At 40.1% G+C, this 24,277-nt stretch overlaps 3 protein-coding genes across 3 annotated transcripts; 1 reads left to right on the top strand and 2 right to left on the bottom strand.

Annotated features, from left to right (window-relative positions):
* On the bottom strand, window positions 1-9,684 carry LOC121796879 (formin-like protein 13). Its single transcript, XM_042195651.1, is given in 19 exon segments — window positions 1-726; window positions 972-1,043; window positions 1,123-1,190; window positions 1,502-1,618; window positions 1,717-1,788; window positions 2,194-2,288; window positions 2,575-2,656; window positions 2,747-2,797; window positions 2,882-2,962; window positions 3,087-3,128; window positions 3,268-3,366; window positions 4,471-4,542; window positions 4,764-4,890; window positions 5,007-5,838; window positions 5,928-6,294; window positions 6,383-6,515; window positions 6,582-6,718; window positions 8,482-9,182; window positions 9,376-9,684. Coding segments are annotated over 18 exon segments (3,216 nt in total). The 5' UTR covers window positions 9,449-9,684; the 3' UTR covers window positions 1-726; window positions 972-976.
* Window positions 9,685-10,793: 1,109 nt separating this feature from the next.
* LOC121795705 (replication termination factor 2-like) lies at window positions 10,794-12,089 on the top strand. The gene has a single exon (XM_042194285.1). It carries the CDS (start codon window positions 10,869-10,871, stop codon window positions 11,901-11,903), a length of 1,035 nt encoding a protein of 344 aa, XP_042050219.1. The 5' UTR covers window positions 10,794-10,868; the 3' UTR covers window positions 11,904-12,089.
* Window positions 12,090-12,208: 119 nt separating this feature from the next.
* Window positions 12,209-15,617, bottom strand: LOC121795706 (trafficking protein particle complex subunit 5-like). The gene is made up of 8 exons (XM_042194286.1): window positions 15,459-15,617; window positions 15,072-15,160; window positions 14,762-14,825; window positions 14,392-14,469; window positions 13,587-13,663; window positions 13,431-13,497; window positions 13,239-13,346; window positions 12,209-12,478 (listed from the first exon to the last, which is right to left on the bottom strand). The coding sequence occupies exons 1-8, from the start codon at window positions 15,528-15,530 to the stop codon at window positions 12,449-12,451; spliced, it is 585 nt and encodes a 194-aa protein (XP_042050220.1). The 5' UTR covers window positions 15,531-15,617; the 3' UTR covers window positions 12,209-12,448.
* Window positions 15,618-24,277: the final 8,660 nt, after the last annotated feature.

The raw sequence follows: 24,277 nt of genomic DNA, 5'->3' as shown, positions 1-24,277 counted from the left end.
TTTAATGCTAATTAATTATTATCACTAGTTCAAAAATAACAATTGAAAATCCATGAACTCTAATTGGAGTGGATGCATTATTTCCATAACTCATCATCTCTTGATCAACCACATTAGCATCATTTTGTACAAAAAGCTACACCCTCTACGAAATTTTATTTCAAGCTCGAATGATACCCCACAAAACGAAAGAAAGAAAAGAGTGTGAGGATATCTTATAGATTTGAGGGGCCTAAGAGATGCTACATGGAACGTTGGCCAGTAAAAAAAGTCGCACGACGCTCATTCTTCTGAAATTCCAACACGAATCGACTTGAGGCATCAGATGAAAATCACTCTCCAGCTATAAAGGAATAAAAGAGAACATGGAGTTTAACTCACCTCATCATATTTAATAACGGAGTTCTTCTGCACCGATCGGTCCAACAGAGGATTAGGCCATCATCGGGCGGCTTCCCAGCAAGGCAGGCTGTTTAGTTCCAGAAAGATCATTTCAGCCAATCCAGAACGCAAATTTATCAAACTCTGCTTCAGCCAAATTTGGTTCCAGTTAATTGACAATATTAACTTGTGACTGTAACAAATGTCCAGTATCAGAGGCATTCATCTTTGTAGGTTCTGCTGCGCCTTCTTTCTCTGCCTTCTTTTTCTCGGTCTCTAACTGCTTGCAGTTTTCCTCGTGGGATTGCTTGAACATCTTTACGAAGTTGGAGAGAGTCGAGATCACTTCCACAGTAAAACAAAGCATACATCAGAGTGCGTTGTAATACTATATCTATATCAGTACCAAGAGTATTGGGTATTCAGGGTAGAAGGAATGCTCCACAACATGCTATTTTGTCAACAAGAAAATCTGATTGAATGAAACATAGTAGTGTAGCTAATGGCACACAAACCACATTTTCGACAAGTTGGTAGTCCTATGATAATGTAATACTATCACAGTAAAATAATCAGGAATTGAGAACCACCTTGCTCAAATTGGCAACGCGCAGGATCTTCCCCGAAATATAGGATCAATGAGTCTACATTCCTCCCCTGCACTAACAAAGAGATATGAGACACCATTAAAAAGGATTGCTGACACAAATAGTATGAAATATGCCTACTATCTGAACGTACCACTGTAGCATAAGTGAAGCCAATGTCCTGACTTCACCTTCGGAAAAACAAAGGAACTCCTTCAGAGCCTGGAAGGGAAAAAAGGAACTAGTACATCACAATTGCCTAACAATATACCAATCTTTTTATCACCACACACACAGAGACGGATTGTTTTGGCAGTACATTAATTGCATCAAAATTTACTCCCTATAACACTATATTAGAACACCATTGCTTTTTCCCCACTCTATCTCCCTACAACTGTTCCCCACAAACTCAAAACTTCACCTAAACAAAATATACAAACTTTAAAATAACAAACTAATGGGAGAAAAAAAATATTTCTTATGGATAGATGCAAGCACCAAGATCCATATTGACAGGGTTTAGGATATACTTGGAAAAAGTGTTCGGAGACAGGACCATCACTTTCTGCCATGGACAACTCCTGCATAACTTTTTCAAGCCCTTTGTTAATAGCTTGCATCTCCTCAGCCAAAAATTTCAGTTGTATCTGCAGAAGGATTTCTTCGTCTGTTAAGCAAGTCACTTGAACATTATTATAGTCAGAAAACTTTGAGTGCACAATAACATTTCATATAGTTATTATACCTTTGACGCATGTTCCAGGCTGGAAAGGTCTTGCCAAAAATCAAGAAGCTCCGGCAATTTGTCCGAAAGAACCTGGATGAAAAAATGACGAAAAAACATCGATGGCGATACTTCATCCCTTACAACCACGATGTGATTAGAACTTTCTAGCCTTATCGAAGTAATATATAATTAAGGTATTATACTCGCAAAGCAAAGTCAAGTTGAATGAAGGGACAAGATAAACAATTTCTTATAATTGTCCCAGTTGCAGGTTAAAAAACCATTAAATGTCATGGGATGCTCTGCTTTGCACTTCACTCATAAGTGGAATGACTAAAACATTTTCAGAAGCAGAATTGGCAGGCTCAGCAGCAATTAGCTTTTCCAATTGTTACAAAAATGAAGGCCAGATAATAAACCACATTGATTTATTCACAAATGCAAATACATGGTTTATATGATTCACTATGAATCCCCTGGAGATATTAAATGTACCTTGCACAAATAATGCATCAGGGTCATCTTATTATTCAGGGCACGAGTCTCAGTAAGTTTGAGGAGGCTATCCAACCTGAACCCCACAGCAGATCCTGTGATAATAACACATACATAGCATTGGAAGAAAGTAAGAACTCAAGAAAAAGTGACACATCATCGAAAGAAAATATTCTAGTCCTTAAGTGTCTATCGTGTCTCTTTCCACCAAGGAACAACAAATAAAGCTTCGTGTCTGGGGCTTTTCCAACAAGACAATAAGCAACTTCCTTTCTACGGCTTGTGCACTCAGTTCCAAAGCAGGAAGAAAGAAAACAGACACACAAGGAGTGATTGAAGGTGGTAAAAATCACAAAGTATCAGACGAACAGGTTTACACACCTCGCGCAGTTCCCTGGTTTAAAGCATTGCCCAGAGAAAGAATTGTTTGCATGATTCTTTTCAACTTAGCAGAACCCCTGATCTGATGAGAACATGATATGACGATTAATAAGACAGCATATTTCCAAGCTTACATATCGATATGAAAATTAAAAAATAAAAAGCAAGTTGCCTGATCTGAAGCAGAATTCACCACATCCAAACTCTTCCTGAGGTCAGAAACCTATTGACAAAAAATGAATAACAACATTACAGATAAAGGCCAAGAAACAATGGAAAATAGGGAAGTTATGTACTAATTTCTGACCTGGGTGCGGAACTGAATTTTAAAGGAATAAACTCTCAACTTATGTTCTATCCGTGGCACATGCATCAAGTCCAAAAAGAACTGGGATTACAGAGAAAAACCAAATATCATACTTCATAACACCAACCAAGCAATATTAGACTGGGTATTAAACAAAATAGACCATGAAAAAAAAGAGAAAGGAAACCAATCTAATGCAACGGACCTGTTCGCATTAGCCTAAATTGTCTCTTTCACCTTTGTAACTCTGGAAATAGAGAAATCTGATTAGAATTTCAATTAATGAACATAGAAATTGGCTTCCCAGAGAATCCTAGGTTTGTTACACAAATATGCTGTTCAAGAGCCCTCATATGGAAAACAAAACACGAATGTTAAAGCAACACCTTTAGAACTTCCATCTCATCTTTAGTTGGACAAAACTTGATTAGGTTATCAACCTGATCGACATCTAATGCAGAGTCTTCCAAGGCAAGTACTGAACTCTGCAAAAATGCCACAGATTTCATGGGAGAAATGATTGGAACCAACGATTTAAGGAAGATAAATCAATGAATTTACCAAAGTTTAGTAACTACAAATCATGCAAGGAATCTAGAAGGTTTGCAGTGCACAAAACATACATGAAGTATAAAAGGGAAACTTGATACATGTCAATTTAGATTACAGAAACTTGAGAGTGTAAAATAACTCGGAGCAGTTACATTTCCCCTCATGTTACCAGATTCAAGCTGACAAAATCAGTAACCACACGGTCCATACATCATGTACAGAAGATATGCAGTAAATGGGATATGATTCAAGCAATATAAGACATGCAAATTTGAGAATCAGTCATAAAAAATACAATAACAAGGGGTTTCATTTCTCTGACTAATTGAACCTACAAGTTAAGCCATCACCAGATTTACTGCCTGATGTACTTAGTTCTGAAGATACAATGTAGAGTATATGTTCAATATACCATGTTTCGAAAATTACAATTTTGTTCATCTAAGCAAGTCTCTAACATTATTTACCCTTTCGATATAGGCAATCCACACCAAGCCAAGCCACTAACAAGGGACTACACTTGTCGAAAATGGAATGTTTAGAAAATATTCCTGATGGGGATTGAACTAGAGCATCTGAATATTGAAATATGAAACCTGTAAATTTGCCGAAAATGCTATTATGGAAACACTTGAAACCAACATAAAATCAGAATAGAGATCATAGTAGCTAAAAAGTTATAGGTTAGATAAATCATTTGAAAACTTAAACAACCCGAACTACTTCATGAAAGAAAAAATTGTAACATGAAAGAGAAAGACTTCAAACGGTGCTAAGGTCTCTTAGATACGAAAAGAACAAAATAAGCTTTTTCTTTTCTTTTCCCTTCTTATGAAGCTAAGATTGCTTTCAGTCTTTATTTGCACAGAGAAGGACACATCCTGGTAAATAATAAATATATTACTCCGTACTTAGTTATTTACAATGATGAGTTGGAAGTGGTAGCATGGCACCTACGGCCTAAATCATAGTAAAGCTAAGAAATACTTAATGTCATTCTTGAAAATGATTGATAAAAGGTGTAATTTATAGCTCACCAGCATATCTTGCAAGGGTATCTTCACTTTTGACAGCATTATTTCACAATTGTATGCACGCCTGTGTTCTATCTGCAATACCAGGAAGAAATGGTTACAGCAATTCCAATCCTAAAGGAAGCCATATCTTGCAACCAAAAGGTCAAAACTGATTAGTTAAGATTGTGTAAACATTCATTAATGAATTTCACGACTAGAACAAATGAAATTTTGGAATATATTAAGGGTATTCAGAAGGCACAAACAAATCAGATTTTAGAATTGATAAGTAATATTCAACAATTAATAATCACCAATTGCACTTTTTCAGGTTTACTGCTTATTGAAGCTAGTGAACCAGTTTTTCTGCCCCCTTGACCTTTATTTGGAACTGCTGCTGAGAAGAGAGATTCAAGTTCTGTAATATCAATCTCCGGAGCCCTAAAAAATAAATAAAGTAAATAAACATGAAAATATGGATAATAGGTATTATGCAAATACACCTACAACAAATATGCAAGAATAGGACCTTCCACCTCAGCCGTGGTAATACTTACTTAGAAGCTTCAGATTTTTGAGTGTCAGCCCACAAGCTTCCTGAAACAGCTTTTGATATTTTTAGCCAGTGCAATGGCTTCAATTTTTTCGATTGGTTATTTTTTGAAACCTGTGTACGCGACAACAAGGCTTTCCCTTTTGTCCCAGGTGGAGGGGCCAAAGGTGGTGGGGGAGACGGAGCGCCAGGCAAACTGCCTCCACTAGCAGTATTGTTTGTAGAATGAGGTGGAGGAGGTGCTGAAGGAACATTTGAAGAACTCTTGGTAGTGGGGATGGCAGGGGGTGGAGGAGGCTGTGGTGGAGATACATTTGGTGGAGTATTAGGTCCCACGGGATGCAGAGGAGGTATAGGACACAGAGGCCCTCCTCCACCAGATATCTCTTCAAGGAGCTGAGGGGAAGGTGGGGGACAAGGCACAGATACTACACCTGAGCTATGCCCCATACTCGGGGTTGAGGGAGATGCACCAACCCCAGAAAGTGGAGTAGACTCCCCACCGCTAAAACTTTCCTTAGGAGGTGGTGGAGAAGAAATAGGTGCAGGTTGTGCTGGACCACATACAGGAGCTGTTTTAACCCCAGTAGGAGCTGCATGCAGATCAGACACAGGAGGAGTTGGAGGAGTTCCGGCTTTAGGGGCTTCTGGCAAATCTTCAGCTGAAAATGCTGATGAAAGAAGATATTCATATTTAGAAAGTTCATCCTCTATGACCCTATCTTGAATCTTTGGACTCTTTGTATGAGTCGAAGAAATATCGGACTTACATATATTTTCGTCCCTAAAAGGGCGGCCACTAGCGGTCTCTAGTGGCAGAAGTGGGAGAGAATGAGCTGCACTTACAGAGCTAGAGCTGATTTTATCCTTTGAATGGGTAAAAGGTGATGTTTGTTGACTATAAAGAGAAGGTCCAAGGAGGCACCTGCATCTCTTGCTGACTGAGACGGTGCACTTGTAGGTGAGGTTTTAGCATATGATGTTTCTTTAGGTGCACATAAAGGAGAAACATCTTTGGCCTCAGCTGTATGACTCGGTTGAGCCTTTGTTTCATATTGTTGTCTGGGTGACAAATGAAGAGTTTTTGTTATAGAAAATTGATGATGTGGTGAAGTCAATGAGGGTGGAGAATGATCACCAGAAGGGATTAGCGTTAGCTTCGAGGACGTCATATCAGTCGGTGAAAATTGGTGGTCAGCTTGAATACTAGCCGTATCAGTGTTTTGGGAAAATTTTGGTGATAAATCAGATTGGTTCTCAGAACTTGTGGCTCTTAGCAAGAGATTGAACTTCTAATCCTGCAAGGCTCTCCTTTAGAACTTCAACTCCAGAATCTCCCTTCGGAACTAACCAATCCACACTATTAAACATTTCACGAACTTTAGCAAAGGCCTCCTCTGGAAGGCCATCCTTCTCCTCAAAGCAGGAGGAGTCCACACGAACCAGGGAAGTGGTAGTGTCCATCTCAGAGAAAAGAACCTTCATTGATATAACAGTCATCACTGGAGACACCCTCAATGAGTGTGAGAATCATAAAGTAGCGCCAATATCATCCTTATTGAGCATTAAAATATTTGACCTTAGAAAAGCAGTGTTAAACATGACACGAAACATCATCTTTTCCCGCTCCATGTCATCATTCAAGCTGATACATTCCAGCACAACATCACCTTGAATGTGGCAATTGAGGTCAACCTTTATTATTTCAGATTCACCCTGATAATAACTAGAAACCATGAGGGTGAAAAAACTTCACAATTTGGGACATAATGAAGCATAGCTTTTGAACATAACAAAGCACGGACAGAATGAAGGAGGTCGAAAAGAGATTCCAGAGAGAATCACCATATATTTCATTTAGAGATAGTTAAAGTTGTCATAACTACAAATTAGTTATAGAAGTCAGAAAATAGGTGTCACTACTAAATGTAGCAGCAAACTTGCAGAGAGACAATTCCTTACTTCTGAAATGAATACAAAATAAACTCTAGCAACCATAGATGATTGTTAACAAAATAGAAGTATTGCAAAAACTATTGTCATTCATCATTCTGCAGACGTAATCTGGAACAACCTGTTTCGTATATCTTACCCACCCCAACTTCATCTTCAACTTTTTCTATAATGCATAACAGGAACAGGCTGAAAGGAGGCCAAAAATAATTCTTCCTGTGTCCTTGCTAAAACAGGCAATTGTTTGAATGGAAAATATACCTTCCACTCCGTACCCAACTATTTTAGATATTAGAAAGATAGTAGAACAATCATTGAAATATATAGTTTTGTTTCAGCAATAAGCCCAAGTTAATTGATCTGACCTATTTACAATAATCTTCAAAAAGTGTAAACTAACTATAACTGTGAAGAAACCAAAAGACCTATTAGCAGCAATTGAAAGAAGAGCCACGACTAATCATATGCATAATGGTATCATAATCCAGTGCAGTTCATAGAGTACATTGCACAATGCACATGTGACTTCTCTCTCACATAAAAACCATGATAAAATATCCCACTAGAAGTTAGTTACTTGTCCCAGTCAACAAACTGCATTTCTGTATCCTATGAATATGATTCAACCTGTGTGTATGTTTTCAAAATACAAGTTACTAGTTTCACACGTATCCAATACTTAAAATACTATGAAGTTTGCTTAAGAAGCAAAGATAAATTCTTCAATTACATGATGACTGAATGCGACTGAATAGTAAAATCAAACTGACTGTGCATGCAAGAAGAAGTTATTTTGCTATTTTGTCCATGTGCTGAGAGTATAGTGAACAGCAAGAGAAAATACACACTAAATGGTTGAATAAGTTATTCTGTGATTACCTCTTTATATTCTTAATAAAAAACAGTACCCCATCCATGATGATATTTTCATATACTTGGGTATATCTTGTTTGCATTTTGGATCAATTTATGGATTCCTACTATCAGCATCAAAATAGCATATGGAGCACGAAGTGTAACTATACAAATTTTATCTTGACAGTTGAGCATAATCACAGGAATGTGCTAGTTCTCAGAAAATAGCATGTATCAGATGAAACCTAGCTTTCCGGAGGACATGACTTCCAAGGATGATTTTTAGAAAAAGTGAAGAAGGAATTAACATCATATCTTGATAAATGTGGAGCTTCAGAAGCACCTTCGCAACTTGAGTTTACCTACTGTGGATAGAGTAGGTCTGATACTTCAGGAATTTAACAGTGTTCATAGATATTTCAAAATTGAATCAAAATTCAAAATACATTGACATAAGGTCCAATTAATAAAATATGTTAACAGGTAGTTGCTCCCACTGGTCTACGTTTCTATAAAATTATAAAAGCAGGCATAGTTTTATGATGATATGAGCCCGACTGGGAAGTTTACAGGTAAGAATATTTAAGAAGTTGGGAAGACAAAATATTCATCCCCTCAAGGATATGATGCTTGAGTTGCGTAAAAAGTTTCTATAGATCTTAAGGGTTCACCCGCTTGTAGTGTCGAACAGCTTTACTCCTCTTTGGAGTCGAGAATAATACCTTGGGTGCACGCTCAGAAACAGAAAATGGATCTTGTCCATAGATACGAAATATTGGTCGGCAACCACCCTTGCCGTCAAAATTAGGAATCATTCTCATAATAATACAATCCAAGGTGAGTGCCCTGTCTAAGGGTGGCCATTGTGCTGCGACGTTCCTCCTTGTCACATATTGCAAGTACCTTAACTGAGAAGGAATTGGATTCAAGGGGGACATCAAGTATAAAAGCTCTCGAGGAGCTTGTTTGTGCACCATGTCCAAGGTCTTAAGTTCCCCACTGTAGTGCTTTCTGTAGATCAGCAAAGCAGCCAACATGAAAGCTAAAACAGGCCAACCACTGCGTTCACAGAGCATGAGAAGCAAATTTTGGATCCCAAGTGACAGCCAGCTTTCGCTAGATTTTAAGAAGTGGTGAACAACCTCCAGTGGGAGGAGCGGACAACCTTCGTATTGGCGAGGATACTCCATTACGGTCATATCGTATTCTGTCAAAACACTCCCTATGTCGGTCTGTGTCTCCCCTTCTCGAAAATTAAAAGCTAAGATTGAAGAATCAGGATAGTTTTCTCTCAGTTGGTTGACAATGCCTCCCACATAGCCTTTGTAATCTTGTTTCTCCAAAGAATCAGTTGTAAAACAACAATCAAACACTGTAGAATAATCATATTGCGCAATCAGTATGCTTCAGAAGCTAAATCAATATTTAGATGTCAAAATATGCCTGCCAACTAAAATAGTTATCCTTCAAATAAATGCAAATTTTTTTCTAATGTGTGTGTGCAAGCACGTATCAAAAAATAGAAATTCAGAGAGAAATTAGGGAAATTGAACAAGAGAGAGCACCATAAACTCTCTCGCAGATCTCGAGAAGGCCATCAGGCGGCTTGCGGTAGAACAACTTGCGAAACAGCGACATTACTGAATCTAACTAGTGGTGCGAATCTGAGCTTCTGTTGGGGTTAGTGAGTTAGAAGCAGAGCCGAATTTGTCGATTGGGACGAACGATGTATTCTATTCTACTACTGGACGATTTCTTCATGCCTCTCCATTATAACATGAATCAGACGAATACGATAGTAGGACGAAACACAGAGATGCTGCTCTTGCGGATTGCGATGGCGATGGTGATGGTGATGGTGATGATTGTGTGGATACGTGTCGTGGAGTAGCTTGCATGAAAAGAAATGACCTTCAATTTATTTTATTTTATTTTAAATTTAATGAGGCGATGCTTGCCGACTACCCAAATCTCTTAATTACCGAATCTAGTTAATTAGTTGAATAATGACAATTGGATTAGCTTCAAAGCCGTAAATTTTATGTCCTCTGAAAATCATGTCTCGCTACAAGTTGTTAATATAAACTACTTTCGCTTTGGTTATAATTTATAAAGAAAAACAAATTGTAATTTTAGTCTCCCATTTCTTTTTCATCAAACACATTTTGAGACAGTCACAAATTTTATGAAATACTACTATTTAATTTTATTTTTAAAAAAAGTGAAAAAGTAAATAGGCTATTTTATAGATTGTGAAGGTAATATAAGTTAAAAGAAGTATTGGACGCACTTACTAAAAGTAAAAAGAAGATAAATGTGTTTTCAAAAAATTTTATTAGAAGATAAGCAATGATGTTAGATGAGTTTTGATAAAAATGTATCAATTTGAAATATTAAGTAAACATTTTGTATGAAATATGTTAATATAAACTTTTTTATGTTAAATTGAAACATTGGTGAGTAAATATCATGCAATTACTCGAGTGAATGACGTTTGATGGATTATGCTTTGAGTGTGTCATTTTAAAATCGTTGTTATGTTTAAGATATTTTTATAAAAACTGTTATGTTCTATGCTTTTGAATTTATAGTGATCTTGTATATTTATTGGTATCTAAATGTTATGAACACTTGACAATTTGTATCATAATGCTTTTTTTTATTATTATTAACAAGATTTTAACAATTTTATAATATAGTACTCCTCACATTCGATAGTAATAGAATCATTTTGTCATGTTGGTACGTTTTAGTCATTTTTCTTTTTAGTAAAAGTCAACACATTTTTCCACACATACTTTATTCTCTCTATCTTTTTCATTTTCTACTTTACTTTCTTTTAAATTAACTCACCTAATACAATTTTTCTTAATCTATGTGTCGAAAAGAAATGTTTGGAACCAATATGGAACGGAGGGAGTATATTCTAATCATATATTGGCCCGTATTCAAAAGTCGGTCAGTGTGTATATATACCGCCACCCTTGTTTATAATTAATCATCTTTGGCATATTCATCTTCCACACATCGCCCTGAAAATTTCTCCAATTGCAAAATCATGAAACCCTCATTTCGAAATTTTCAGGTTTTCTTCCAATCTCCAGACCTCGGAATTCCTACGCGTGCTGTAAATTTTCAAAACCCTAGCCCTAATCTCACCCTCCACCACCTCAAATCCTCGCTTTTCCCCACGACTTCGATCCCTCACGCCTCCTCCTTCTTCACTCTCAATGGAAAACCGCTGTCCGATTCAACTCCCCTCCTGCAAAACCGCGAAATCGCCCCTTTCTCCACCCTAACCCTCCACATCCGGCTCCACGGCGGCGGCGGCGATGGTGGCGCCACGGGGGCGGAGTCGCGGGACTGCTATCTGAAGATGTACGCCGTGAAGAAGCCCGACAAGGTCGATCCGCACGAGCAGCGCCTCTCCAAGTGGGTGAATTGCAGTTTATCGAACGAGCCGCTGAGGGCGCCGGTGGTGATCGATGCGCTGGGGAATTTCTTCAACAAAGAGGCTCTGGTTGAAGCTCTGTTGAAGAAGAACATGCCTAAGCAGTTTTGGTACATCAAGGGTTTGAAAGATATGATTCTGGTGGAGCTGACCGAGAGCCCGGGAGGCGGAGAGGCCAAGTTCCAGTGCCCGATCACCGACCTCAAATTCAACGGGAAGTATAAGTTTTTTGCGCTCAAGAGCTGCGGCCATGTATTGAGTGCCAAGAGCTTTAAGGAGGTGAAATCTTCGAGCTGCTTGGTTTGTCACAAGGAGTTTGTGGAGAGTGATAAAATTGTGATCAATGGGAGTGAAGAGGAGGTGAAGGAGCTGTGGGAGAAGATGCTGGCGGGGAAGAAGGTTAAAGAGCATAGCAAGAAATCGAAGAAGGTGAAGAACGGCGAGGAGGTGGGGCGATTGACTGGGACGAAACATGGCATCGAGGGTCGTGGTCAGGGAGCAGAGAGTAAGAAGTTCAAGGTTGCTGATTTGGCTCCTGCTCATGCCACCAAGGAAATCTATGCGTCGCTCTTCACTTCATCGAAGAAGCAGGATTTCAAGGAGACGTATAGCTGCAGATCGTTGCCGCTTGGTCGAAACTGAAGGCTTGGTTACTCATATCTATAGAAACTGGTACTGTGCTGTCATTTGTTGAACTTGTATTGCTTTCTTGGAGATCCCCTGCTGCTATGTAGAAATCCTTGATTTGATGGCTATGAAAGTTATGCAAAACTGGATTTTTTGTTATGGTGTGTAACATTTGATCAATAATAGTATGATATTTCACAATCTTGGAAATTTTTTGGATTTGAATGTTTTGTGAATAATCGATTGAGAAATGGTATTATGTGACTAACTTACTTGACAGCTTCAAGGCAAGAAATTTACAGAACACAGAAACGCTGAAGTTTAGGAAATCTCAACACGATTTGTAAGTAGCTGTCTTGAAATTCCAAGCATAGCATTGTCTTGAAACATAAAACAATCATATTGCAAGTCGATGGTAATTAAAATCTCTCGGCAACTTCACAAGTAACATCGTCAACTTAGCCAATCATCTCAACATTCACCTATCTTATAAGCGAATTTCTCAAGATGCTAGCAAATATGTCAACATACCAAAGCCATTGCTCCAATTTTCCCTTCTGTTAATCCAATCTTGCTTCTCGTTGCAGTACCTAAAATGTAGCAAAAGATTGAACTTCTTAAGAGCTACCAGTTAAACTAAAAACAATTTCCAAAATGAATGGAGAAGAGAAATGAAAGTTTCAATTAAAGACAAGAAAAGGTAATGATCGATGACAGACAACCGTGCAAGCGATGTTTAGAAAAGATTTTGAACCAGCATCCTCGGGATACTACTTGTTTTTTGGACTTCACAGATACGAATGACTTTCTTATTTAGCTTACAGCCATAGCTCCACTCTTCTTTATCAGCAAATGTAACTTAATCCCCTCAAAGAACAAGAAAAAAAAAGCATATGCTCACTATCAGAAACAGACCTGTACCTCTGTTTCTTCAGGGACTGAAAATCAAGTGTTCCCTTCTAAAATATTACTACTAACAGTTAGACTTCGATTTCATTCTATAGCAGAACTCGAGTACACTAATTGAAGTCTTCATACACTTAATTTGTAGTATCATTTAAATTCAGGGTCCCTGTTTAGATAGCTTTCCACATTAATTTCAATTCCACAAAGTTTTCATTGCAAGGGATGCAAGAAAGCATTGCAAATTTACAATCATCAGTCCCAAAGGATGAAGTACTACTCACATGTTTATTTAGGTGGTACCATTCAAGTCTTAATTTTGTTGCTACCATTCAAGTCGCACTATTAATATTGTCAAATCATAAATTCATGATGATAAACACCATTAAATCAAGCGATATACAGCAGTAAAGAGAAGTACTATTCACATGCTTATTTAGGTGATACCTCTTCAGCAAATTTAATCAAAATAGTTGTCCTGGGTCGGTGCTGCCCATCCACAGGTACAAAATGAGCTGTTACAACAGCTGGAAAACCGGCGTTATCCAAGACCCCCTTCAAAATGGGAAAAACCTCTTAAATCACCCACTAGCATAAATTAAATATAATTTGAAAAGCTTTGTCCAATGCAGTATGTACCCTCACAATTCCAGCAACAAATGCTCCGCAGTTAAAGGCACCCATATCTTTGGGAATTGAAATAAATCTACCATACAACTTCCCAAGTCAGTAAGATATTGCAGGGAGTAAAGGAAACCTTGCATGATATAATGAAAACTAGCATAATAAAATAACCTGTTGACAAGAAGCTCCTTCTCACTGATCATGTACTCATCCTCATGCTCGGTACCTTTCTCAAGAGAGTCAGCAACCTGGTGTTGATACAATGTTAAAATCAAAGCAACTATGAGATTGTGTTGGTTAGGGCCAAAAAACTAAACTAAGTTGCACTACTCATTTGATGTAGCACCCTGGCCCTATGAGAAGCCCACTGTGCCATCATATCACAGTGCCCTGCCCCCATAGGCCATAGGAGTTACATACAAGGATCAAAAGACCAAATTAAATTGCATTTCTCATACATTTACGAGAAGGGAAAACAAATGTCCCAGTAATTAACATGTTTGTATGGTTCAAGAGTGACACTTCACCCATCTTATACATGAAATGCTGAACCAATTTTATGCCAATGCGCATCAACCATGTCAAAATGTTGTAGACTTGTAGTTAAGGAAGTTTAATTTTTCATGAGTCATTTAATATAATCCATTTTAAAATAGAGTTTTCTTAAAGATCAGTGTGTTAAAATCATTGTTTTTGGATACAAACTAGATATTCCTAAGAATATGACTAGCATTCATGTTCAAATGTAGTCAAACTGAAAGATGTCATATCCTCTTTTCAGTGGATATTTTGGAACCCTACTAAGGGATAAGGATAATATCTCTGACAAAAGTGTTACCAATGCAAAGACTACTCCTATATTCCTCATCAATCATCTACCATGAGCCATGCCAATAAATATAAAAAGTATACTCGTGAAAGAGTATGAGACCAAAACAAAACATAAGAATAATAGTAAGAATGGCGTTGTCTCAACCTTTCCAAACAACACTTTCCATACTGTGCTGTGTATGAAAGAAAGAATACCCAATAGCCGTGTCTCCCTCCTGTTACCCTAGAGCATTGGAAAAAGTAAAACAATTAATACATTTGACAGATCAAAAAAATCTTATACTCTCATTTTTTTGACAAGTGAAAACTGGTTTGCAATATATGAGATGATGAAGTGTAAAAGAAATTTAAGATTTTGTTTATCTGGTCATCGACATCTCTAGATGAAGAAGAACTTTAGCACATGAAACTCAAGAGAAAAAGCAATGTGAGCAATAACGGTTGCCCTAATTGTATGCAGAAGTTGCACTGTGCTCCTTGAAAGAGTATACACATGCTTGCATGAAATTTCCAACCTTCTCCCTATGACAAAGCAATTCCAGAACCCTGGCTCCAACAGCATAGCCGGCATCCTCTAACCTGATCAAGAGAGACAAAAGAAAACTAATCAAGTTTTCCACGTAGTGTAAACATCAAATCTGGATTTTGAAAGAAAATATTCCAGCAAAGATGTTTAGTGAAAATATATATAAATTTTAAATCCTCTAAAGATGTTTAATCCATTGACATCAAAATTATGTGAACACTGAACAATAAAAATTATGCTCTATAGCAATGATCATCATATTGGAGATTAACTGAAAAAAATTGATCAACAACTACTACCTTCTTTCTAACTCTGCTATGTTGTCAACTTGAAGCTGATTGTACTGAACGAGCTCCGAAAATAAGAAGGCGAACGCACTCAAACTGACCTGCAGCAAATCCTCATTCAGTTTACTCGTCGAGTCAATCGTGACCTAATTCAATGAGGACTATTCCTGCCTCCCCCAATTAAACACAGCAGATTTAATAAATAGACCGTCTTCACAAAATATTCAGCCATAGACACGAATTCGTCACTCCAGTCAACTACTATTACGAAGCAATTAAACGATCTTCACCGATAAAAGCTTTGATCGATGAGCTTTATCTCAATTTCAAGAAATTGGTAAAATTTATAAGCTTTACGGTGATGGGGAGTAAGGATCTGAAGCAATAGGATAGGATTACCTCTTGTTTCCCTTTACCAATGGGTCTATCTAGCACGTTTGCATATTGCTTCGCTTTGCCAACCCCTATCATTTCTCCCCCCAACTATTATGAGAGTTTGCGCAGGCTTGCAGCAGTTGCGCGACCGGGTTTAGACGACACCGTTTCGATCTCCCTCTATGCTGGAGTACTTTTTTCTTTTGTTCATTATTTTAACCATCGGTTTTCTGTAAATTACTCGTCTCATAAAAACATGGACTTTTGGTTTAATACGAGTTTTAGTGTATAATTAATAAAATAAAAAAGAAGTATAAATAAAAAATAATTAAAATATTCTAAAATCAAAAATGGATTTCAATTATTAAAGAGAAAAGAGTTTTCAAATTTAAAAAGCGCATATATGTGTGAGACGGACTAAAAGGATAGAGTGCATATTCTTTTGGATTGAAGAGAGTACTTCATTCAAAATTGTTAGTAATTTTTTATTTTTTATTTTTTTTATACATAAACTATTTATTTTCCTTTAAACTTTAAGATTTATATGTACTAAAGTTTTAAAAATATCATAAGAGAGTCCTAAACTTTGATTTAATATTGTTTAAAATATTTTTTTCATTTTGAATATTTTTTTTAGTAAAAATAACCTCAAGCCTCTAAGAGCATCTCCAATGGCGGCGAGCGGGCCGGCTAGCCGATTTCCGGCACTCGCCGGTCCGCTCGCCGAACCATTGGAACCGGCGAGCGCCATTTCGACGAAAAAATCGGCTAGCGCTGGCCGATTCGCGAGCGCTCGTTGATGCGCTCGCCGGTCCGCTCGCCGCCATTGCAGGCACAGGACTGGCGAACGTTTGGCGAGCGAATTTAATTTTTTTAAAAAAAAATTCGAAACACTATATATACACGATTTGCACGTCATTTTCATTCACACCACTTGTTTTAACGAGTACTCTCTCTATCTTAATTTTTGTACAAGATCAATAACGCGAAATGGAGAACAACAACGAAGGTACTCCAGTGACGAGCGGGTCTCAAACTCCCCCGGTACCCATGGGAGGTGGATGGGGTCCGATGCCCGGGTACTACAACATGTACCCGTGGCAGCATATGATGCCCGGGATGGCACCCGGTGGGAGTATGCCGGGGGGGTTTACCGGCTATGCAGGGGTGGACACCCGGGATGCAGATGATGCCGGGGTGGGGTCCCGGGATGCAGATGATGCCGGGAGGGGTACCGGCGACGCAGGGGACGCCGCGGGGGGTACCGGCGACGCAGGGGACGCCAGGGGGGGAAACGTCTATCGCCCCAGTTTTTATTTTTCGACTGATTCTTCGCACATATCTACCCCAATGGAGGCACAGTTCACCCAATATGAGACTTTCTCCTTAGAGGAGTTAGGGTTTGATCTTCTCGGTGTTCCGGAAACTCCTGTTCAAACGGGGGGAGTAGGGCGGGGTCGGGGCCCCGCAAAGAAGAAGGGCAAGGGGAAGGACAAGAGGGTCGGCCAGTCGTCGCAGCCGGTTGAGGACGACCCCTCCGTGCGGAGGAAGTGGACGGACGTGGAGAACGTCGCGCTTTCCAAGGCGTGGGTGAGTGTCTGTGATGATCCTCTGACTTCGAACAATCAGAGGATCGTCAACATGTGGGCCAAAATTGCTGCAGCTTACACGAGATTTTACCCAGAGGGGAGGCCGCGCACCGGGGAGGAGTGCCGGAAGGGGTGGGACCGAATCAGGGCTGGGGTCTCCTGATTTTCGGGCTTGTATGCCAATGCTCTCCTCATGCAGAGCAGTTGCCAAACGGAGGATGACTGCAGGAGGATAGCGGAGAAAGCCTTCCCCCAGCCCGGGTTGTATAAGGAGTTCACCTACTGGAACTGCTACGAGGTGTTGAACGACTCCGAGAAGTTCCGGGCAGGTGTCGACGCTGGCTGGCCGTAGAAGCAACAACTGAACTATACCGGTGATTACAGCGGCGGCAGCGGCGGTTCCCACGACCTCCCCGAGGGTGCTCAGGAGCTCCCGTCCCCGCCATCGTTCGCTCGCCAAACTCGCCCGGCTAGTCAAAGGCGGGCACAACGGGAGGCGAGGGGGGCGCCGGGAGTCCCAGGAGGTACAGTCGGCATCCCCCCTTGGCTAGTCGACAGAGGATCTCAAATTCTTTGCGCGTCAACAAACGCGCGCTCAGATGGCCAAGACGTTAGCCGAATGGCGGACGGCGACGGACCCTGAGGAGAAGAGTTTTCTTCACGCAATGCTCGTGAGCATGAGTGACGATTTGAACACCGGGGGCACCAGGGGGTTCCGGCGGATACGGTGACGGTGGCGAGGAGGGCGACGGAGACGAGGAGTGAGGCGGAGGTCGTGTTTTTTTTTAAATAATGTAATTTTTTTAAATTAATGTATTTTTTAATGTAATTTTTTTAAATTAATGTATTTTTTAATGTACTTTTTTTTAAAATTAATGTATTTTTTTATTGTACTTTTTTTAATTTAAATAATATTATTGAATTTTCCCGTATCTGTGTCGTACATTTAATTCCGTATTTTGTGTGATTGTCAATTATTTGTTTTATATAATTAGGGGTGATGTGGCTAGGCTATTGCTGGGCTATTTGCTGGTCCAGATGATGCGGCAGGAGGATTTTTAGTGCTGATGATGTGGCAGGAGGAGTTTGTGGCTGGGCTATTGCTGGGCGAAAGCCACTGGAGATGCCCTAAAGGGCATTTCAGTCAATTTAATCCCTCTCTCTTCTTCACATAGAATATTTAATATATTTTTCTTTCTCCATTTTTCCTCATTTTTTTCGTTCTCTATTTCTATCTTCTTCTCAAGTCCTTCTCCACTTTTTAAGCTTCATATTTTGGGTGAAAAATCTGAATTTCGTTGAAGGGGGTATAGCGAAGAATGTGACTGAGGAGTAGTTGATGTGAAGTTTGATAAGTAGTGGGAGATGCCAAAGTGGAGAGATTTTCAAGTGAGGCGAATTGGGGGGGTCGAGTTCTGTGTTGCTGAGGTCGAATGCAAGCACCATGGGAGAGCAATGTCGAGATCTTGTGAGGTGAAACTAGAGAAGAAGAATGATGGGGATCGGGGTATGGATTTGTGGAGGGGTCTTGTGGAGAACTCCATGCTTTGGTGGGATTTTCATGATCAGAAGGTGAAAGGGCTGATTAAGGAGAATATCTTGATTTTAAGCACAAGGAGACCAGTGATGGACGGGGGTTTGATAGTGCTTCGAAGTGGGTGCTGATGAGAATCGGGAAGTTGGAATTTCTTGTTCCAGTTATGAAGGCGAAGTTCCTGCACATAGGAGCAGGGCAATGGTATGGTGGTGTTGAGAGGAAGGGTATCGGTAGGGATAAAGATTCTTGTAAGACTTGGTGGAAAATCTAGTAAATGGTGGGACAATAGGGCAACGAACTCGACCCCCAAAGAATTTCGTTACTTTAGATATCAATATTGCGATTTGGAAGAATTCGAAGAATTGGGGAAGAAGTGAGAAAATTGGGGTAATTATCACATGTTCACCAATATTTCAAATTGGTACAAAAAATTTTTACTTAACATATATCATACAAAAGGTTTAACTAGTTATCCACATTAGTACATTCCATCCAAAACACTCTAACACCGTTACTTTTCTATTCAACTTCATCAAATATATTGCAGACATAAATTTTTAGAGAGAACTCACTCTAACTCATTAGTAATTCCATCGAATATATTGAAGTCCATAATTCATAATTATGGCTTTCCCTCCGAACTCCTCCCAACTTCACCCACCTCATCTCTACAGCAACCAGTCCCTCCCCCACCTAAAGTAAATCCAAGCTCAAATCCTCTGTAACTCCCTCTACCTCCTCTTCCAACTCCTCCTCGAAACGACCTCCTCTTCCAACTCCTCCTCTAAACCCTCCCTTCCCTTCCTACGCCCTCTCCTTACTCTCCTTCATCCCCACCGACAGCCCGCCACCGCGCCAGCTCACTACAAGATCCTTAACCGCCTCTCCCGCTCAGAGAATCCCCACAAGGCGCTCGTATTTTTCAAGCGACGCAGAACAAATTCATCCCCATTGACAGGTTCAGTTTCCCTCCATTGCTCAAAGCGGCAAGGCTCTATCTCTCGGCAAAGGGAAGATAATACACAGGCTGGCTGCGAAGCTTGGGTACGAATGCGACCCTTTTGTGCAAACTGCGTTGTTGAGAATGTACGTTGTTTATGGGCTAATCTCAGAGAGAAGGGGTGATAGGGATGAAAAGTAACAGTGGGATAATCTCATAGAGAAGGGGGTGGGAAGGATGAAAAGTAACGGTGTTAGAGTGATTTGGATGGAATGTACTAATTTGAATCACTAGTTAAACCTTTTGTATGATATATGTTACGTTAAAACTTTTTGTACTAATTTGAAATATTGGGCAAACATTTTGTATGTAAGATGTAATTACCCTGATAAAATGAGAAGGAAGAAATGGGAAATAAGAGAGAAATAGAGAGATTGAATATTTTAATTGAAATATAAAGAGAGTAAATTGACTGAAACGACCTTTAAGGGCTTGAGGGTATTTTCGGGCAAAAGAATGTTCAAAAAGTGAAAAAGTACTTCTAACGATATTAAATTAAAATTAAAAGATCTCTAGTGGTATTTTTAAACTTTTAGTACCTAGTTTGATAAAAATTCAAAATTCAAGAAAAAAAGTAATTCACTCTTTTTTTTATAAGTACATGATTAAAATACTTAATTATGCCTAATTAAAAACCTTAACTACATCTAATTTGACATTATTTGCCTCTCTAAACCCACATCTCCACTCTCATTTACTAGACTTTTTGGAGTCATCCCACCGTTTCCACCGTACCTCTCCAAACCCTTGCAGCCAGCCTCTCACCATTCGAAACGCTTGCTGCATTTTGATATGGATTAAATATCATACGCCCTTTGTCTCACAAGAATATGCACTCTTTCCTTTTTAGTCCGTTCCACAAGAATATGCACTTTCTAATTTTGGAAGGTCTTTTCTCTCTAATGAGGTGAGACCCATTGTCCACTAACAATACTAATTACTTTTTCTCTCTACATCTTTCTTACTTTACCAATTTTACATTAAAACCCGGGCCGAACTCAAAGTGCATATTCTTTGGGGACGGATGGAGTATTAGACTTATTGTGATATTTTTTTACAATGAGATGCAAATCAAAGAATAAACAGTGTTTTGATGAAGTGAAGAAACAAAAATACAACACAATATAGAGTGAGCGATCTGTTGAGTTTGTCATCTACGTATCTAGTGGTTTGTTGGTCTCTATAACACAATCGGTGGTCAGCTAAATGTTGGAATCTTGATTTTAAGATGTCCGGACAATGAAGTTTGACCAATAATAAATGTGATGAGACATTTAATTTTGGAGAATTAAATGATATAGCGTCGATCTACGTTCCGCGTAGATGACTATAGTATATTAACTTTCTCAAATCTGATTCCCGGTGAGTGAGAAATAGTGGATTAAAGTTGGTCACATTGTAGCTTTTGATAAAGCTATGAGTTGAAAGTGTAGGGAGTAATTAACTAGTGTTAATTATCTCACATAGGAGATGAGACACATCTTTAAATGTGTATTTATTAAGTGACTAATTACACTTAGTAATTATCGTGGACTAAGATGGGTGAAAGAGCCCAAACGAGCGCGCACACTCGCCGAGCCGAGCCGCACCCGCATTCGCACCCGCACCTGTGCCCATGCTCGTGCCCTTGGCCTTGGTCTTGGACTTAGATCTTGGCAATTGGTCTTTTGGTGGTCTTTCGGCTTGGTTCTTAGGCTTGTCCCTGGATCCAGACTTAATGTTTTGGACCACCTCAGTTTTGGGCAGCAACCTGATCAACTCGACATGTTGCGCCTTGATCAGCAGCCTGATCAACTCAGCCTGTTGCGCCTTGAGCGATGGCTTGATCAGTGTCTTGATCAAGTCGATTCACGAAGTCCACATGTGACAGTTGAACTAGGGCATGTACAGCGTCTAGATTCAACGTCGACCACTCCAGCTTTCAAACTCGTAACGGCCGGCGGTTACTGCCCCGCCATAATGAGCCATGATGACAACCATCAAGGCTGAGTTGACCCCCGCAGTGGACCAAGCCTATAAATAGGCTAGTCATTCCTTGCATTAGTATATAGAACAATTAGAACACAAGCATCATACTCTCTGCATAGTCTTTCTTCTCGAAGCTCTGCCCTCTCCTCTTCCAGTTCGCCGGAGCTCTGTTGATTGCGGTGCTGCTTCACCAGAGACGTAGCCGTTTTATCTTTGCGGACGACACGCCAAACTGAGAGCACTACCAGGGCGTATCTCTTCTTGCGGAAAGAGGCCTCCTCGACTCGGCTAAGTTTTATTTCTAGTTTACAGTTTCGATTTCATTGTAATTTTCAGTTTTTAGTTCTTCCTTCTTAGGTTGTATTACGCCCGGTATAGTTTATCTCTTGTAATTCCAGTTTTCCCCAACAATCGCAAGACGATATATACTTGTCGTTGAAGGTTTCGGACCTTAACTGAACTTAAAACTATCGAAACTTAATACCTTTGCTAGAGATGTCGACTGAATCAAACACTGTCGCTGCCACCACCGCTGCTGCAACAACTCCATCCACCGTGTCGACCATTGCATCGGTCAACACATCGTCGATTCCGACGATGATGCCCACTCCTAGGTGCTATCCATCTTCATCAACAACCCCTTGGGAGTTTGTTAACCCCCTTGGGCACACTGGTGGATCCACCTCGAGTGGATCGGTTGGTTCCACTTTTAGTGGTTCATTCGGATCCTTTAATGGATCGAGTGCTGGGGCCTTCGGGTCTCACACGAATGCTGGGGCCTTCGGGTCTCAGGCGGGTGCTGGTTCCTTCGGGGCTGGTACGACCATGGCGGGCTCTATGCCCAACCACGTTGCTGGCTCAAGTGGAGTCAACTTGAATGGTTCATATCATGGACCAAGCTTGGTGCCTTTGATGCCGAGAATGATGCTGCCCGCTGAGAAGCCCTCCAAGTTTGGAGGATCTGACTTCAAGAGGTGGCAACAAAAAATGTTGTTCTACTTGACAACATTGGGGGTCGTGCACTTCCTCAAGGAAGACGAGCCACCCAGGCCAAGCGATCAAGAGACCAGACTGGAGGTCTTCTCCGACTACGACGCATGGCACAAAGGGGATTATCTATGTAAAACTTTTATTTTAAGTGCAATAAATGATAGCCTCTACAATGTATACTCTAATGTAACCATATCTAAACAAATGTGGGAGAACCTAGAGAAGAAGTACCGTAGCAATGATGCCGGTACTAAGAAATTTGTAATAGCTAAGTACATGGACTACAAAATGGTCGATTCAAGACCAGTGATAGACCAAGTACAAGAGTTTCAAATTATCATCCACGAACTTGCCGCCGAGGGGATGAACTTGCCGGAAGCCTTTACTTCTGGCACGATAATTGAGAAGCTTCCACCTAGTTGGAATGACTTCAAGAGCTACCTTAAGCACAAGCGAAAGGAGATGACCCTTAAAGAAATGATCATGAAATTGCGCATTGAATCTGACGTGCGCAAAAACGACCAAAAGGCTAAAGGCCATGGCCCCTTTGAAGCCAAGGCCAACTTGTTGGAGCTAGGCGGTCCCTCCAACAAACGACCTCGCCCAAATTGTCCAATGTCAAAGGACAAAGGCAAGGCAAAACAGCCTGTCAAAGGCGACTGCTACAAATGTGGCAAACCTGGTCACTTCGCCAAGGATTGCCGAAGCAAGAGCAAGAAGCCTGCTGCCCACGTCGTCGAAAAAGAGTTTAAAGACTGGGACGAAAATGACCTCATCGCTGTGGTCACTGAAGAGGCCAACTTGATTGAAAACAAGGGAGGTTGGTACATCGACACTGGAGCAACTGCTCATGTTTGTGTCGATAGGAGTAAGTTTTCAACTTACAATCCTGTTGATGGGAGGAAGATCAACATGGAGAATCAAGCGTCATCCGAAGTCAAAGGAAGTGGAGATGTGATCCTCAAAATGACGTCTGGCATCTCTGTCACGCTGAAGGATGTGCTGCATGTGCCCGACATCTGAAAGAACCTAGTCTTTGGATCTATACTAGTTAATAAGGGTTTTAAAGTTGTAATTGAATCCGATAGGTTTGTTTCTAAATCAGCGGATGAGGAACCTGAATCGCGCAAGCGTGCAAGGCCCGATCCAAAGGATACGGTACTAAGACGTGGTAGTAGGGTCAGAACACCAAAGATATTTGGTCCTGACTACATTGCTTTTATGTTAGATGAAGAACCGACATCTATAAAAGTAGCCTTCGATGGCCCAGGCGGGCTACATTGGAGAGAAGCTGTTCAAAGCGAAATTGATTCAATTTTGCTAAACCACACTTGGGTGTTGGTTGATCTACCTGAAGGTGCGAAACCTCTAGGTTGTAAATGGGTACTTAAAAGGAAATTTAAGGCCGATGGAACAGTGGATAAGTATAAAGCCCGACTAGTAGTAAAGGGTTTTAAACAAAAGGAAGGACATGACTTCTTCGATACCTATTCACCTGTAACAAGGATTACATCTATCTGAGTGCTTCTCGCTATTGTTGCATTGCACAATCTTGAGATTCATCAAATGGATGTAAAGACCGTGTTTCTAAATGGTGAACTAGAAGATGAAATCTATATGGAGCAACCCGAAGGGTTTGTAGTACCTGGACAAGAGAAAAAGGTATGCAAGCTCGTAAAGTCTCTATATGGATTGAAACAAGTGCCATTGCAATGGCACTTGAAGTTTGATAATGTGATGTTATCAAATGAGTTTAAAA

Source organism: Salvia splendens, chromosome 3 (assembly GCF_004379255.2).
Source record: "Salvia splendens isolate huo1 chromosome 3, SspV2, whole genome shotgun sequence".
NCBI classification, from domain to species: Eukaryota; Viridiplantae; Streptophyta; class Magnoliopsida; order Lamiales; family Lamiaceae; genus Salvia; species Salvia splendens.
The sequence above is the reverse complement of the archived record's forward strand: the minus strand, read 5'-3'. Positions and strand labels throughout refer to the sequence as shown.